Source organism: Crocodylus porosus, unplaced genomic scaffold (genome assembly GCF_001723895.1).
Source record: "Crocodylus porosus isolate Cpor-Errol unplaced genomic scaffold, CroPor_comp1, whole genome shotgun sequence".
In the NCBI taxonomy this organism is placed as follows: Eukaryota; Metazoa; Chordata; order Crocodylia; family Crocodylidae; genus Crocodylus; species Crocodylus porosus.
This window is the reverse complement of record NW_017728886.1, coordinates 129,573,037-129,591,094: the sequence shown is the minus strand read 5'-3', so window position 1 is coordinate 129,591,094 and position 18,058 is coordinate 129,573,037. Positions and strand designations below refer to the sequence as shown.

Genomic DNA, 18,058 nt, shown 5'->3' with positions numbered 1-18,058 from the left:
CCGGAGGAGGTCTGCCAACCTAGAAGAAAACACACGCCCACCTTTAGGGGAAAGGTGGAGCCTATCTCATCCGAGCATGTCTCTTGTCGTGATGTGCTGGTCATTGTTGAGGAAGCCAAAGCCTGCCTCGAGACACCATTCCCAAAGCCACCGGTTGGTCTCCACAATGCACGTTTCATGCCGTGTTCCATGTCCACTCACTGGTAGGATAGAAGAGAAAACCACCTGTGCGCTATCTCCTTTAGCATGCTCCCCATGGTAGTCAGCCATCAGGTGATCAGGGCTTCTGCTGGCCACATCATTAGTACCCACATGGAATAGGATCATGGGGTAGTAATCAGTGGGCTGGATCACGGTTTGTATCATCCCCTTCACGTCCTGAATCTTTGCTCCAGGTAGGCAGTAGACCTTGCGTGTTGAGGGGTCTGGGTGACAGGGTCCTCTGTACCTCTCAGGATAGAGTTGCCTATGACAATCATGCGATGCTTTCTCTTCCAGACCTGCTCATCTCCTTCAGCCTGCTCGGGACGTGGGGAGCATGGAGTTGCCTCCTCCCCGGTTTCCTCCTCTCCTTCCTTCTCCTTCAGAGTTGCCAGGGCCTCGTACCTGTTCTCCAGCCGGACTGGAGGAACTGGTACTGCTGTGTTAGGAGCAGCCCTGGTTCTGGAGGTGACCGTCTGCCACTCTGCAGTGGAGGGCACTTCCTGAGGTGCTTCTTCCTTGGGTGCATAACCCTGCAGGGAAAGAAAATAGCTGTCAATTTCTTCCTCTGCCTCCCTGATTCCCCTCTGCCTGCTAACCTCCTCTTGGAGCTCACTCACCTGTGCCTCCAGGGCCCTAAGACAGGCACCTGCAGGACAGGTGTGGGGGTCCCCAATCCCTGCCCCCCCAGGCCTTGCTGGACAACTCCGGCAGGCCAGGGGGTGGGGGGATGCCAACCCCTCCGTGGGCTCTGTCTGCCTGTCAAAATTTCACACAGCCCTACTTCCTAGTATCTTTTATTGGTGTGACTGGTGGAAATGATGGGTAGGGAACTTACAATATCACAAGAGTAATAATGTCTATCGCTGAGTAAATTATTCATGACAACACACTGATCAAAATAGATGCGACTTGGAAGTTAGGCCATCTTGCTTAGGGGCTGTTTTGCTTGGCTGATAAAGCAGATGCTCATGGAATGGATTTTAAAGGTTAGGGAGAAAAGGAACTAGCAAAAATATTTGCTCTTTTGGATTTGTGTCAAATGGTCTTGAATTCTAAGCACTCTTCCTTCTCCATCCTACGTTTAAGTTTTGCATTCTGTTTGATCTTCCCAGAAAAGATAATTAACATCTAAAAAAAATCTTAGGTCCTTGAAGGACCCTCTGGATTTTTATATTCCTTTCTCCTTGGGACATTGCATTCTATTACTTGTAACACGCAAGTTCAAGGCCTCAGTTCTGCCCTTGGACCAGCATTTAAGAAAGATTTTGTAAGATTAATTACATTAGTGCATTTAACTTCCAGACAAAGAAGGGAAACATAAGTGGAGACCCACAGTACAGATCAGCAGCAGAGAATGCATCAGGCTATCTTCAAATGGATGTTTTTTTTGCTGTAAGCAAGTTACTGCAATTTCCTTTGTCAAAAATAATGTTCAGATAGTTCTGTTCTTCATTTATGCACATACGGCCGCAACCAATTTGCAGTGAGGCCATCTTGCAGGCTGAATTGGATCCTGCGCACCAAGATTGGGGCTGCCCATGTAGATTGGACCCACCCTCTCTTAACCTGGCTCTGTTTGCTGGAATTTGGCCTTCGGGCCCTGCACCATCCCTGCCTGCCCGCATGTGCTGGGATTGAATTCTGGCCCTGTGTGCTAGGATCAGGCTCTGGTGCACCACCCCCAGCTGGCCCCATGCACTGGGATTGGGCCCCATACCTCCTATCTAGCATGCAGGGCCACAGCTTGCAGAGCTCCCTATGCACCTATGGGTAACCATTGCACCAAGGGCCAGATCTGCCCTGTGGTCTGGGAATTGAGCATCCCTGATTTAAAGTGCTGCCAAAGTTATATAAGCTGTTCCTGACAAAGAAACTCTTACAGTAGAATAATTTTGTCCATGCACAGGTCTTGCTGTAACTCTAGCATTTGACATTCACATTTTATTTTATGTCCTCATATAAACAAGACCTAACTTTGAGTAGCAAGGGGTGGCCTGTTGGATTCAGTTATATTTGTAGTTTGTGTATGAAAGCTACAGAATGACAAAATACTTGGTTTGCTAATGGTTGAAAAGACATTTTTACAAATAGTTATATTTAGTAATTAATACTTCCCTTAGTAACCTCTTCATATCTTTTGGTCCCAAATCCTGTTCTTCCATAACATTGTGTACAAAGTCCTACATGCACAAGAACATTATATAAAAATCCATTTAAGATATCCAGTAAGTTGTAATTTAAACAGAGCAGAAAGGTCATATAAAAACATTCAGTTCAGTTCCTTTACTTTCCACCTCCTCTAATTCAGAGTGCGTTTCCTCACTGCCAACAGATGCCAGAAATGACATCCTAATTAAGGCCATATTAATACCTGATATTATGCTAATCTCTAACCATTAGCCCGTTGCTATCGCTGTTCTCAACCACAACATATTAATACCCTTGTTAACTGGTGTTCAGTTCAATAATACAGGCACCCTGAATGAATGAAGTGGTGGAGCGTTCCGCTAAGATGATCATCAGTGCTGTCATTGTCAGTAGTGTCACCAGCTGGTATCTACTAGCCCTTCCCACTGGGATTGCTGGAGTGCTGCATCTGCCTCTTGTTAGCTCTGGAAAGGCTGAATTTTATCTGTACTGTGTTTTGCTGGTAGGTAGCAATGTCAGTATTCATATAAAATAAACATTTATATACAGTTATAAAAATTCATATAGAAGGAGAAAGTTTGAAACAGAGTAATGAGGTATGGAGGTTACAATCTGCATCTGGGGAGGCGGGGAGTAATGCTGGGACTAGGGAACGGGCAGGGGAGTGGCATGGCGCAGCCCATCAGCTGTTTCTGGGGCTGCAGCAGGAAGCAAAGTGGAGGGAGCTGTCAGTGGGTGCGGGGTGTGGGGCATGGCTCTTGCTGGTACGTGCACCCCGGGAGGGCTGCAGGCTGGGGTCTATGCCAGGCTTTTCCTGGGGTTGCATGCCCCTGGATCTGCGTGCAGGATGAGTCTTGTCCAGTGTGCAGATCCAGGGGTATGTGCCCCCGGGGAACAGCCTGGCGCAGACCCCAGCCCACAGCCCTCCCAGGGTACATGTAGCAGCAAGAACCATGCCCCACGCTCTGCACCGACTGACTTAGAGTTCCCTCTACAGCTGGCTTTGGCCGTTCCTGGGGCTGCTGAAGTGGGGGCTGGAGTGAGTGGGAACAAGTGGAGCCCTGGGGTATATGGGGCATGGTGCAGCTTGTCTCCACTCACCCTAGCCCCTAGTGCAGTAGCCCCTGGAGTGGCCAATGCCAGCTGTCTGCACTGGCTGGGCTGTGCTGTGCCTCAAACTCCCTGAGGCTCCGCCTGCCCCACTCACCCCAGCTCCTGGCCTGTACCATACTGTGGTGCAGGCAGCTGGCATCAACTGCTCCCGGGACTGCTATAGCAGGGGCTGCAGTGAGTGGAAACAAGTGGAGCCCCAGGGCGCGTGGGATGCAGCGCAGCTTGTCCCCGCTCACCCTAGTGCCTGCTGCAGCGGCCCCTGGAGCAGCCGACGCCATGCTGGGCAATGCTGCACCCTGAACCCCCCAGGGCTCCACTTGTCCCCACTCAGCCCAACCCCTGCTGCAGTGGCCCTGGGAGCAGCCAATACCACCTGCCTGCACCACAGTATGGCGCAGCCCAAGGACTGGGGGGAGTGGCACATGGCTGGACACGGAGGGGGCTGGGGGGAAGCTATCCTGATCCCAGCACTGGCACCAGCATCTCCTGCCCTGTGCCCCTGGCCAGTGGCTCCAGCTCCGTGGGCTTGTGTGGTATGGCCGGGTACAGCGCCCGCCGCAGGGAGCGGGGCCAGGGTCTCCTGCCTGTCCCCGTGGCAGGGCTTACGTGGCCCCTCCCACCCCACCCAGGGTCAGAGCCAAGATCCCTGCATCCCCAGGCAGTGGCTCCAGCTGCCTTGCCCCAGCCCCTGCGCAGCCACCACCCTGCTCTCCATGTGCAGCTGCTGCCCCCCCCTGCATCCAGCCAGAAACCTGTGCCTCAGGTAACCATCACTTTTAGCTTACTGGCACCCCCCAGTCATTCCCCACTCATGCCAGCTAACAGGGATTTTACTGTACCTGGTAAAATTGAATGACTGAAAAATGCGTGCAAGTCAGTAAAAACCAAATAACTTCAATAAAAAATTCAGGGAATTTATTGGTGAAAATCAGTAAAAACTGAAAACATGGAGCACTTGCTATTAATTACTAAAATAGCTTGCACATAAGCAATAGGCACTAGGAAACTAGTGGAGACACTGCTCTTTTAAGAGCATCACAGAAATTATTTTAATTATTATAATATGCTTCAAACTCATACCTTTTTCTTTTTACTTGCCATATAATACATCACTCCTAGGTAGATTAAAAAAATATTTTCACTCAATACTTGTACTCTCAAATGGCTTATTTCAAATGGCATGGATGTGTGTAATTCACAGAAATGCAGCTGATAACTGCTGTTAGGCAACAGAGTACAGTACTGCTTTGTTAATGCAGCAGTATTTTGGAATAGAAAGAATTAGGGATCTTCTCTCCCACTCTTTTCATTTTGATTACACCCATCAACTCAACCTCCTGATTTTGATGCTTCCCTTCTCAGGTACCTGTCATAAATTAATTTGTCTCAGCAACAGCTCTATATACCACAGCCCTTTCACAAGAAAGCTATCCAGCTGAATGTCACTTCTGTGCAACACTTACCTTTGTTTTCATCTCTGTACAGGGTTTCTCAAGGCTTTTCAGTGTGAACTGAGCCAGAATAGAGAGAATATCTTCAAAATCTCTCAGCCTCAATTAAATATAGCATAGTACAACATCCCTATAATAGCAGTAATTATGTTTCTGCAAGGGAATTTCTAGGGGAATATGGTAATTGTTCTAGTACAGTGAATAAATCCAGGCTTACTGCATATCCTTGTGCATTCACTGAAAGCACATGCACATCACTGCTAGATGTCCTTTTGATTATTTCTTGGCTGATGACATTACACTTAAAAATATATTCCTTGCGAGATGCTTGCTTTCATCCCTCAAGATCATTGCAGTGTTTCTTATCTATATGTTCCTTCAAAATTCAGATACAATTTTTACCTCCACATGCAGAACTACATTATTTTCTGGGGAAGCCAGACAGGGGTGAGCTTTTGGGGCGTTTGTACCTACTTTTCTTGTAAGCTTCTATGAGGTAAGGACAGATTATTATACTTGCTTTCTTTAATCTCACCTATTTTGTTTTGCTTTCTCATCTATCTATTCATCTATTAATTTCTTGTTGGAATGTTGCCATTTACCCTTCTCATCTGCTTTAGCAGGGTTTTATTTCTGAGAGGCCTCACTTACCAGCCTGTAATTACCAGATTCCAGTCTTTCCCCTTTCCAATTATTTTCCACTCAGGTATGTTTCTTTTTCAGCCATTTAGTAGTATCTGGGGAGTTTAGGAGTGTCCTTCTTTAATTTCTTTAGAATCCTGGAGCGCTCATTTATTTTTCTTTGACACTCTTTGTTCCCCCTTGGACTGTATTTGAGGAATACTACTTTCTGACCTTTTTTGTTTTATTTTTGGTGTCCTTATCATGGCCCTATATGTATTCAGGGGAGTTGACAAGCGTTTCTTAAGTACAGCTATCCTTACCCACTGGGTATCCTTTTAATGACTTTAGAGGGATCTGTTTTATTCTTGTTTATTTACAAAGCATCTGTTTTTATCTGCTATTTTCACTTCCTTTTAAAGACTGGACTCTAATTGTATTCCTGGTTGACTTCTGCCCTCCTTCCATAGTGACTTTGAGGCTGCTCCTTTTTTTTGTTTTGCATAACCTTTCTTCTTTCATTCATAATCTTCCTTAGTGTTGAGGACACTTTAAATGATCTTTTGGGTATATTTATATCTTGAAAGGAAAGAAGTTTTGCTGAATCCTCATTTAGTGTTGTCTTACACAGGAAGGTTGGAAGGAAATTTGTTTTCCGTAACTCTCCACTAACAGTGCTTGGTGGACAAAGGCCGCCAGGTTATGCATTCTGCTGACGTTTGTTCTTTTAAAGCTGAGACGCCCACTTGCTTATCTTCTCCCCCTTTTCACAAATACTATAGGACCACAGTTTCTTGTGACTACAGTATCTCATGTGCTGGCCTCCTGATTAGATCAGCAGTCCCTTAAACTCGGGATTTAAGTTTGCTTAAGTCGTTAAAAAAATCTCCCACTCTCTCTCCCACTCATAATTAACAAATCATTGGTCATTCTGTTTGTATTTGTGAGCTGCCTGCCTTCCTAGAAAATATCAAGGAATTTAAAATCCCTTAAAACTCCTGTTAGGAATGATTTTGTCAGTTTTCCCCTGCTCTGTCTTTATGACATATATTCACAGGAAGTCAGATGGTGTGTTTTAGCTTCCTAGCCTTTCTAAACTGAACATGCTCTGTTATAATTTCATCTTTTTGCTCTCTGATTATGCTCCCTACAGTTTTTTCATTTCTCATAACCCCTATCCTAACTTTCTTGATTAGACCTAAAAGTCTCCCACATCTCAACTCCTTCCCCCACAAAAAACCCTCTTCTTTTAACCTAGTTTGGAGACCCTTTCCTTTACACTATGCTTCTTGCATTTGAGAATATACACTTTAATTGATTTGATATGTGATTTACTCCATTTCCAGACCTGGTTTGTTTTTGTGGAATAGTTTTGGTAATTTTTTAATATGGCTTTCAGACAAAGGTTTTGTAGCTTTTAGTGTTTTGTAGCCTAGCTCACCCACTTCATGGTTTAAATACCCAGTTTTCTCCCAGCCACTGCCACTTGGCGTTTCAATATGTATTACCCATCTATTAACCTCCTTCCCTTTCTTCCGCTCAGCTATCTTTAGTGTCTTGGTCAAATACTTTTTCATTGTGGCTTTTCATTCAAAAATAGTCCCTCTGTGACACTGCTTGGAGCTTCATTGTCCTTTATTATCTCTTTGCCTTCTGGATCTGCCTGGTTCTTTGTCAGTATGCCTCTGGTGCAGAGACTTGGAAAGTCTGCTGCTTGTTAAAGTTATAAAGAATTCTTCTTCACTGTTGGTTCCAGTATGAATAATAGCTAGTGGCTTTTGTGACGACCCTTGCCACACATCTGCATTCTGTTCAAGATGGATTTAACTGGCTTCTTGGACCAAGTTCACTAAACAGTTTTCCTTATATGGAAGGCTTGATAATGAGCATGACTAGTGTTTCTTAATGCAACCTGTTTATTCCTTCCTCTGTTGCAGCATTGACATGATTTTTGCTTGCTTTATTAAATTTTCCCAAGATAGGCATTTTTATTCCCACTGTGTGGCCATCCAGTAATGTTGAAATGGGATCAGCCTATGCAGCTTCTCATTCCAAGAAGCATGCTCTATGTTTTTCTCTGGACATGCATGGTTTATTGGTTTTTCTTTTTCTGAGAAGATTTGACATTTCAGCCTATACTGTTCTGTTCTATAATAACATGCAATACATAGCTACCATAGGCAAGTCTGAAATGTTCACAAACAGTTTGCCAGTTATCACAATCCTTAAATAAAAAGAAATCCTTGTAAATATTATTTCAGAAGCTTTTTGGAAAATCTTTTGTGTTCTACATTATTAAAATCTTTACTTTTACCCCTTTTAAATGCGAGTATTGTATACTGGGCCTGTGCAAAGTGGTTAGTATTCACTTCAGATTCAGATGATTTGGGAGACAGTGATTCTACTTGATGATTCAGATCACTGTACCAAATCAATTCAGCCATATCTGAGCTGGAGATTCAGCCACTTCCAAATTGGCTGAATCTCCAAATCAAACAAGCCCCATTCCCCGCATGCTCTGCCCAGCCCATGTCCCGGCACTTTAAAAAAAGAAAAAAAAAAACCAAAAATGCCTCACGTCCACCAGCTCCTGCCAGGCAGGAGCCAATCCCCACTGCCCTGTGCTGTGGGGGGGCTCTGCCATGAGCTCCCATCCCCCACCCGCTCTCCCAGCCCCTTCAAATACTGCCCTGCCCAGCCCCAGCGTCTCGGCACTTAAAAAAAACAATACAAAAATAAAAAGCCCTGCACTCACCGGCTGCTGCAGTGACTGTTGGGGCTTGTGGCAGAACCTCCCATGCAGTGGGAGGCAGCAGGGATGGCTGCCCCCCACTGCCTGGGAGTGTGGGGCTGCTTTTTTTTTTTTTTAAGAGCCTAGACACTGGGGCTGGGCGGAGCAGTCATTGACTGGGCTGGGAGAGCAGGTTGGGGTTGGGGGACGCTCAGAAGGACTGGGGGAGCAGGCAGGGGATAAGGCCCATGGTCCCCTCCAGCCCCCCCCCCCCCACACACTTACAGCATGGAGTCTGAGTCCAGTTCCCAGCAGTGGCAAGTCTCCAGAGCTCTCCGAATCAATTTGGAGAGCTTTGAATTGATTCAGACCTTTTTATTGGTCTCCCGATTCAGTTTGGAGATTTGGCCACTGAATCGGGCTGACTGTCCTCCAAATTTAATCAGTACCCAAAGCTTCTCACAGCCCTAATAAATAGCAACTTCTGTAACCACAAAAATATTTTCTGTAGCAGTTACGATCTGGGGATCTAAATTAACAGAGAATCAGGAAGCTGAATTATGAGGCAGTTGTCTAATAATTGCAAATGATTTTGCCATAGGAATGCAGGACAGTCCATTTAACTGATTACACATTTAAGCTTCTTCTGCAGAAATTTTGGGGCAGCTGTATAGGATGCATGCATTCACCTTGGGCATCAGCACTCTGATTCTATTTTGTACAGTAAATTTTCATCTGTCCTAGATGAGTTCTCAAAAAGTTTCTGGTAGCATGGGCTGTTTAATCCAGGAGTTATTTCATCTTTTTCTCTTAAAGACCTTTTAAAGACCTCAGTGAGGGTTGGACCAAGCCCATAAGTACTTGCTCTGATAGGCAGGGTTGAATCAACAGGCTTTTTATTTCTCTAAACTGAAGTATCCTCTAAAAGACTCTTCCTTTTCAGGGTTTTTGGTTGCAGAGACCAGCAGAGACTCCCTATGCCTGGTAAGGGCGATTACGCCCAAAAGCTTGCTAAGAACTTCTTTTCAACTCCTCAGTTGGTCTAATAAAAGATATGGCATCTTTTTCTTTCCAGGGTATTTTACTTGAAGTAAATAGACTGACTTCAGGATTCCATTTACATGGGGGGGGGAAGTCATTGCTAAATAGTGCAATGTGCAGTGAACTACAGGTCTCTGACCAGTTATGTCATGGGTTTCCAGCCCATGACTTGAAAGCGACTTGTTACTGATGAGGGACTTTAGACAATTAAAACAGAGGTTGACAAGAGATGTTACCTGTAGCATGTTACATAATTGATACTATTGTTCATAGGCCACCATGAAGAAGTTTGTAGAAAGTGAAAGTTATTATAGGGCAGGCCTACATAGGATAGGTGCATATAACTTATGCATGTTATAAGTCAGGGATGGCAAGCATCTTGCCCAGATGGCTCCTGGAGGGGCTGTGAATTTGGGTGTGAAGCAGTAGTGTCAGTGCTAAACCCCATGGCTCCCAGAGCCAATACATTCGTCCTGCTACTGAATTCTGGGATGTGGAACCCAGCTGGGGACTTGTTTTGGCATTAGTGGCCTGTGTAATCCCCCATGACTCCCTGAGCTGACACTGCTGCTTGCCTTTTTAGTGGAGGTGGGTCTGGATCCAGCCCACAAGGGCCCCTGCATTCCAGATCTGCCCTAGTGGCCAAATGAGTTTGATACCTTTGATGTATGCCATAAAGCAAAACATAAATGACACTGAGGTTCCCATCCTCACATGAATGTATTTCATTTCTCTGTTTGCTTTACTAGCTTGATTTCTTGTGCAGCAATGCAACCTTTAACATGCTGTCATTTCCCTCTTCAGGTATTCACTTACAAACAGAGTACAATCACACACCAAAAAGTTACAGTTATGCATCAAGCAAGTGTGGAGACTGTGGAAGACATGGCTGCGTTGGTCGACCTCCATGAGGGCTCCATCATGCACAACTTATTCCAGCGCTATCAGCAAGATAAAATCTACGTGAGTGTGTGTGTGTGTGTGTTTGTTTTAAAAGGAACTTTACATAAAAGAAATCTTGTGATGTGGATGATTTTTTTTTTTGACAAGCAACAATATTTGTCACTCATTTAGTACCTCCTACCTCAAAAAAAATCACACAGTGCTTCCATATTTTATATAACAAGCAGTGTATTTCAACATCCATGTCCAGAAGCCTTTCCACCAGCAACACATGGAGGGGAATTTTGTCTCTAAGAATCCCCAGGGAGTTCACAAACAGATGTGAAAAGTACACTGAATTTTTCAGTGTTCTCATGGATCAGGCAGGATACTGATTTTTAAAGTGTTGCTTTTTTTATTACTTGTTATGATGGAATGTGAGCAATGGTGCAGTTTTTTTCCTAATTTACTATGGGAGTCATTCAAATATTTGTCATCAAGGAAACAATATGGCAGTCTTTCTTGTGTATTGAGACTTCAGTTATGGGGGGGGGAGTTCCAGCTGGCTAGGTATCGCTGGAGCCATCCCCATTTGTCTGCCTGGGAATGGGTAGTTATGATTCACAGATTAAGAATGCATTTCCAAGAATTTTTGGATAGAGTCAAGAGCTCACATTTTGGAAACAACCCCTTTGTTCAGCACCTCTGAGATGAGGTCATTAGTCTACATAAGATTTAATTTTTCTTAACTTTGGATTGCAGATTTATGGCTAATAATTTTTCTGGTATTTAAATAATTTCACTTTTCATCACAGATGTCTAAACCAATCTTGTGTCCTTGTGAGCAGTTTATAGAAAACAGTATTCGCTTCTCTAGGCTTTTTGTTTATACTTCATTTTCATTTTTAATATAGTGTAATAGAAGTAAGTTGACATTTTAATACTTTGGCTTAAACTTCCCCAGTTTGCTAGAATAGCCAGCATATTGTTATTTTCTGTTAAGTTTCATTTATTAAATTAATCCTATTTGATTATATGTAAACGTATTATTAAAAACAAAGTAAAAACTGCCTCTTTTAGGATTCTAGCATTAGTCATGAAGCAGGAAAGGACACCAATCTGCATTTGTTCCTTACTACATCACTCTGTTGAGAATATTAAATTTTGAGGATTTTCTACTACTGTTTGTAAGACCTTCCTTGTAGTTGTTTCCATGCCCCCCCAAGTGCAGAAACAGCTAATGAACCATTTTATTTTATTTTTTTTTAAGAATCTATAGAAGAAAGTTAGTCTGCATGAATAGCTCTATGCATTTAGAGTAAATAAAAGAAATTAAGGCAGCATTTCAGTTTTATACTGGATGTATACATAGAACTAGGTACAACAAATAAATCAATAATGTTGCCTAGAAAAATTCTCTATCAGTAGACAGGTTTAGTCTAAATTGCAACCTTTCTTTCCTGTTAAAGGGTACAACGCTGTTGTTAAGACTCGAGACCTATGCCTGTGTGACTAGAGATGCTCCAGTTGGTTTATCTGCCTGCGTTTTGCTAGATCCTGGAATACTGAACGTGAGGGAGGGGGACTGCAGTATAAATTCCTACACAGATTTCTGCACTATTACTGGTGATACAGCATCTTTCATTTGCTGATGCTGCTCCTTGTTCCGGATTTTACGGTTTCATTTTATAGAAACAGATCTCATGAAATAGTTCAGGTATGAAAAAGCATTGCTTCCCCCCTTCTCTACTGTGGCTAGCCTACTCTTGTAGTGAAGAGGTAGTGTGGTGGTAGGAAAGGGTCCTGGGGTAGAGGCACAGAAAAAAGTAGAAGGAGCCTGCTTGAAACTTTTTTGCATAGGTGTTAGTCACAGCCATGGTATAATGAGGACAATTTATAAAGTGAATACTGTCTAGAGCTGTTTAACCACTGAAGACAGTTCAGAGATGGGTTGATGGGATAAAGCCAAAAATGTTATTAAGGGAAAATTCTTTTGGATTAGATTCAATTTTACATTTGTCAAATATACAGCTGAGAGAATGAGTTTCATGATAATTCTCCCTTTGAACCTAACTGAAAACTAAAGCTGCTTTTGTATGTGGTCCTTAGGTTGTGATGTTACTGAAAATCTTACTTTTTTTTCTTCTGGAAAAATGTACCTTTTGTATGGTCATCCAGTAAAATGAAATGGCTAAAACTTTGAAAAATCTGGCATAGAAATTTTAGGTACTAGAAATATATTCAAGTGTGATTTTTTTTTTTTTTTTTAAAGAAGGCGGGGGTCGGGCGGCAGTGGAAACAATTTTTCTGGCTCACCTGAGTTTAGGAAGTAGCTTTTTATTCTTTATTAATAGAGTGCAGTGTATTTCCCTATTAGAATATTCATATTGATATACCAGAGTGCTACAATAAGAAATAAAATCCAGTACAGTCTTTATGGAAAAGATTGCCTAGATCATCCATGAAATTGCAGAGGAGAATACAAGCTCATAATATAACTTAGTAAGGAAAAAATTGTTGCTTTCCACTGAAGACATTTTAAACATAGTCATTTTCCATTGATAGTCCATATAGCCAGAATGTTCATCCTTCTTGTATTGCTCTTATTCCTGGAGAGAAGACATATGTAAACATCTGAAGATTTATGTAATAGTTCAATTTGCATTTTACTTCAGCTATTTACACCTTTTAGATCCTTTTGTTTGGTGTAATTGCATCTTTCCCCTAAACTTTCCACTATGTCCTGATTATCATAAAGATATGTGCTATGGATGCCAAAGCTTATCAGGATCCTCAACAACTTGTCTTGCCACAGCCAGTATCTCCAGCCGTGAAGGCCAGTACAAAGCATGTGCTTTTATTATCTTTCCTTTCGTACAGGGGCATGCTGGCCTATTAGATGGGTTGTATTTGAAGACAAGGAACCTGTCTGACTTTGCAGTTGGTATTCTGAGGTTGCTAACAATGTTCAGCATGTAGATGGCTTAAAAAATGCTAGTGTCAGCAACCAAATGCTAAACAGGACATCCATTACATTAAGGTGCCTATGTTTGAGAATGTGACATCCTGGCAAAATGGTCACTCTTAAGAGTAAGCCAGCATTGTGTACATGATGATAAAATAGGCAGCTGAAGGATACAATTTCTGCTTCAGTAAAATGTTCAGTTCCAAAAGTAGAAATGTTAGCCAGTTCAGTGGTGTTTAGTGGTTGGGCATAGCAAGTTTAAAGTAGAGTTTCGTTTTGTTTGGTTTTTTGTTTCTTTTTAATGTCTGGAAGCAGCCATAAATGTTTAGTACCGAGGACTTGGATGCATAGCACTGCACCAACTAGGTACACCTCAGATGGAACTGGTGATTAGAAGCTCTGTTTTCATAACTTTCTCTAGCCTTCACCCTTTTTCCCCCTTTACTTATTTCCCTTTTGATGAAGAAGCCTGTGGTGGGCCAGTAGGGGGTGCTTCTGTGCTGAGCCATCCACCTCACTGCACCTGACCACCTTCCAGGCTCTGAGTGCGTCCCTGGGGGTGCTTCACATCTGGTCGACTGCCTTCCTGGAGCGTACCCGCTAGCCTGGGGGTTCCACTGCCAGCACCCAGGGTCTGGCCTGATCCTGACACTGTGCCCCCTAGGAAACACAGGCCTAGTAGTCTTTGAGGGTACTCGACCCACTTCAAGAACTTAGGGTGCTTCCCTCAGTCTGAAGCACAAATAGTGGTCTCCCTTAGTCAGCTGAACCAAGGGGACCCCAAGGTATGATCTAGACCCACTCCCAATAAGTCTCCCATACTAGGTACAAATGAGAACTTTATTGGTTCCAAGGAGTAGGCTTGGAATAGGCTACAGAGTAGAGCAATATCAGAGAAATCCCATAGAGCAAACAGGGTGGCTGGGTAGCCTTTGATCATGCATCTGATTTACTGCAAGCTGTGTATCTAGTTAGATCTCAGGTAGCTTACTCACGGGGATCATCCAGAGGCAGGTGGAGACTCCCTCTGGAGGCAGGCAGTTCATTGATCATGAGTTTTGAGAGACAGCAAGCTTCAGATTGTCCAGCTTCTCTCTCTGAGTTTTTTCATCACGGCTGCTGCCCCCTCCTCCTAGGCAGTCCTTAACTTATATAGCCCTCATGACCTCATGTACCTGGTCCAATGGGGGGTAGCACGTGTTGGCTGCCAGCCAACCGCTTTGAAATTTATCACTGGTTTCTGGGTAGACTGGCAGGGTCTCTAGTTCTCTCCCAGTCAGGTTGGCATTGCTTAGAACAATAGGGAGTGTAAGCCCATCACCCAGGTATGTAATGCCAGTCACGTAGGCTTAGAGGGAGCAGGTTTTCCCACTCCCTCAGGAATGTATCCCAACTCAGGTTACCTAAAGAGATGGGATGTCTAGCCTCTGCAAGGCCCATGTTAACCAAATTGTCACAGAGCAGAGTTTTTGGGGAGAGACAGAGGCATGAAATATGCCACAAAGCCAGTGTGAGATAATTTTGGATAAGATGGCAAAGTCATCTCTAATTTTAAAATATGAATCTGGCCGCTGCTTGATTGTTTGCACTATCTGTGAACATCTCAGAGACTTTGGTGTGACCCAGGAATACTTATGTGCTTCTAAGGAAAAACAGATATAATCAGATTTAACTCTTTATGTCAACCATAAGTTTTGACATATGGTCTGAGCAGCAGAAAGGATAGCTTATGGATATAGTAGGACTTAGATTCCTTATACTGATGGGAAAACCTCTTGACGTTAATGCAGCCAGGTTTTTTCTTAGGATTTCCTGTGTAAATAACAGCACTGACTGCCATGTCATGGGGTATTTGGGTTCACCAACACTTCCTTACATTGTTTCTTTTTTTTGTAGTTGCTCTTTTTTCCTCTTCCTCTTTTCTGTGTCTGGGTTCCTCATGCTGAGTTACCTCAGGGCCCTCTGAGTTACTTCAGGGCACTTCTTACAGTCTGCTCTTGTTTGCTACTGCTCAGACTCTGGATCTGTAATAAACTTTTTTCTTTGTGGATGCCGTAGCCATTTGGAGGATCTACTGAAGTACAACTGATCTTTGGGTGATTTTAATGAATGGCCACTGACTTGTCAGTGACATGTTGAATGCATGTCTGACTAGGATCCCTGATCATTAACAGTCAAACAGATTTCTTCAGCCTCCCCCCAGGAGGCTGGGGTTTGGAGGATGGAAAATCAGAACAGTACTTACAGGCAGCTTTAAAAAGGGGATAGGGCAATTTGGAGGGACTTACTTTATACAGAGGAGAGGAACAGGTGACTTCCTTTTTTTAGCAGTAGGATCCTCATTTAACTGTGAGGCCACCCAAGGAAGGGAGGGGGGTAGGTGGAGGAGAGACTAGCCATATGTAGACTGCAAAATTACTGAAAGATAATGGTAGCCTCAGACATAGTACATGGCTCCATGCAGTTTGCCTTCTGCACTGAAAACAGTTTAGCTGCATTAGCAGGTCACTGCAAGCTGGCTAATTAGCCCTAATTTAGTTGCCTGTAGTGTTGTGTGGAGATGACTACAGTCCTGTAATTTCAGGGTGTCGGTTGCCATACAGGATTGGACTGGAAAGGGCTGCAGCAAGTCCAGGCACTTATGCCTGCTTTAGGTGCATCAGATAACTAATTCAGACAGGAGCAAGTGTGCTTGTGTCACAGGTCTTCTTGGTCTGACCCCACATGAGGCAAATGGGGCAGTTTTACCCTGCTGCAGCAGTGGTGGTTGTAGTGTCTGTGCTGTATCACCTCTGAAAGGCTGACCCCCAGGGTTCCACAACATCCCGGTTGAGAACCACTGTACTAGTTAAAGTAAAAAGTTGTTGGGTTTTAGACTTTTCACTGAGTCTGTGTGTCTGTTTGCTTTAGCGATCGCATGCCCATAAAGAAATTAACTTGAAAGTCCAGAAGCCCCACAATATTAGAGCTCTGGGAAGGGTGAGGATCCTAATGGAGCAGTACTGATTTTGGTGGTCTTTGGCAGTGTTGCAAGAAATAAAGGGAAAAGTTAGGGGAACCTACTCAAACCATGGGAAACTTAGGCAAGCATAAATTGAGCATGTTTGGCTGGGTGAGTGTCTAACTGGGAAAGTGCTATCAGGGCTCTGAGAGTTGCCTCTTAAGTCCCACGCAAACAACAGTATGTAGACATTTCCCTCTCTTCTTCTCCTAATTCTGTTAGTAGGAAGAAGTTTAATGTTTCTGTATTTTTAAAATGGGATTAAAATACAGTGTTATAGGGTTTGATTTTGCTTTTGTTGCTGAGCTGTGCTTGGCAAAGGAGGAGCTGGTTGATAGCCAAGAGGTTGCTTTTGGTTTGTCATCTAGGGTAGGGACAGAGGTTACACACAGCCTGGTTTAAGAGATCAGAAACTAGTTTAAACCTGTAACAGAACAGAAGTTTAGCATACATAAACCAGCTTCCAAATGGCCAAATGTGTTGAGATAAACCTGGTTGAATGTAGTATCAGACTTAACTGATTTGGCTCAGACTGGTTTATGGAACTTCTATCCCAGACCCTGTCCTGGTTTAAGTTAAACCAGAGTCCCCCAGCATGCTCTGCAGCCCTGGGTGGGACTGTGCTGCCTGCTTCAGAGAGCAGGGCTGGCCCCACTTCTCTGCTCCCCAGCTGGGGTAGGGGCAGGGGAGATGCTGCCCCCCGTAAGGTGAAGAGGGCAGGGAAGCAGTTTATTTCCCCCCTCCCTCAACCTGTCTTACCTGTCAGGCATTTCTCTGCAGCGGGGGTGTGGCCAGCTCCCTGTCCCACTGGCACAAACCCAAGCCAAGGTCCACCTGGCACTTCCTCCTCACTGCATTATAGTTTAATAGTTTCTAGGGTCAGAAAGGACCTGAGTAGATCATCTAGTCCGACCCCCTGCCATGGCAGGAAAGAGTACTGGGGTCAAACGACCGTGGCAGTGGCAGGGGTGCAGCCAGAGGCTGGCTGACATGGCCCCCTGAGGCAGAAGGGGCAGGGAGGGTGTTTATTTCTCTCTCTCTCCCCAGAGGACTGTAGCTGGGATCTGCCAGCATCCACCTCTGCTGCTGCCAACTGCTACCTGCGCAGGGCGAGCAGTGGGGTAAGCCCTCTCCCAGCCCCCTCGGCCAGATGCTGGAGGGAGGGGGAATAACTTCTCTCCCTGCCCCCTCGCCTAAGGGGGCAATGACGGCTGGCCTCTGGCCATGCCCCCACCCTTGCCACTGGAACAGTGAGGGGGCAGGGCCCTTTATGGGGACACCACCCCCTGTCATGGTGTCCTGGGTAGTGCAAGCCTCTTCCTGGCAGGGGGGGCTATGCTGTGGGTGGGGTGGTCAAAGCTGCCACAGACTGCGTGGGGTGAGCACTGGCAGTGTTAGGGAGGGTTTGGGGGGCTATGGCCACCCCTGTGAGGCCCAGTACCACTGTTCATCCCACACAGACTGTGGCAGCTCTTACTGCCCTACCTACAGCGCGCCCCCTTCCCTTCCTGTCCTCCTGGAAGAGACTTGTGCCGCCCGGACCCCATGGTAGGGGGTGCTGCCCCCCATCATGGTCCCTGCCTCCTCATTGCTCAAGTGTCAGGAGGACAGCCGGTATGATCTCCTTAGATGAGGGGACAGGGAGGGGAGTTATTTCCCCACTCCCTCAGACATCTGGTGGAGGGGGCAGGGAGGGAGCTTAATCTGCCACTCGCCCTCCACAGAGAATAATCGCCGATGGTGGCGGTCAGGGCTGGCAGACCCTGGCTATGGTCCCCCAGGGGCAGAGGGGGGAATAAATCCCCTCCTGGTCCCCTCTATCTCAGGGGGCCATGCCAGCCAGCATCTGGCTGTACCCTCACCCCTGCCACTGCTGCTGCGAGGGGGAAGCACCAGGGAGA

General features: G+C 44.9%; 1 protein-coding gene across 1 annotated transcript in view; it reads left to right on the top strand.

The window, feature by feature from the left end:
* Positions 1–18,058, top strand: part of MYO10 (myosin X) — a 196,005-nt gene that overhangs the window by 62,180 nt on the left and 115,767 nt on the right. The window contains exon 3 of the mRNA XM_019538109.1: positions 10,114–10,272. Within this exon, the coding sequence (XP_019393654.1) occupies positions 10,114–10,272 (159 nt within the window). The remainder of the gene's footprint in view (positions 1–10,113; positions 10,273–18,058) is intronic.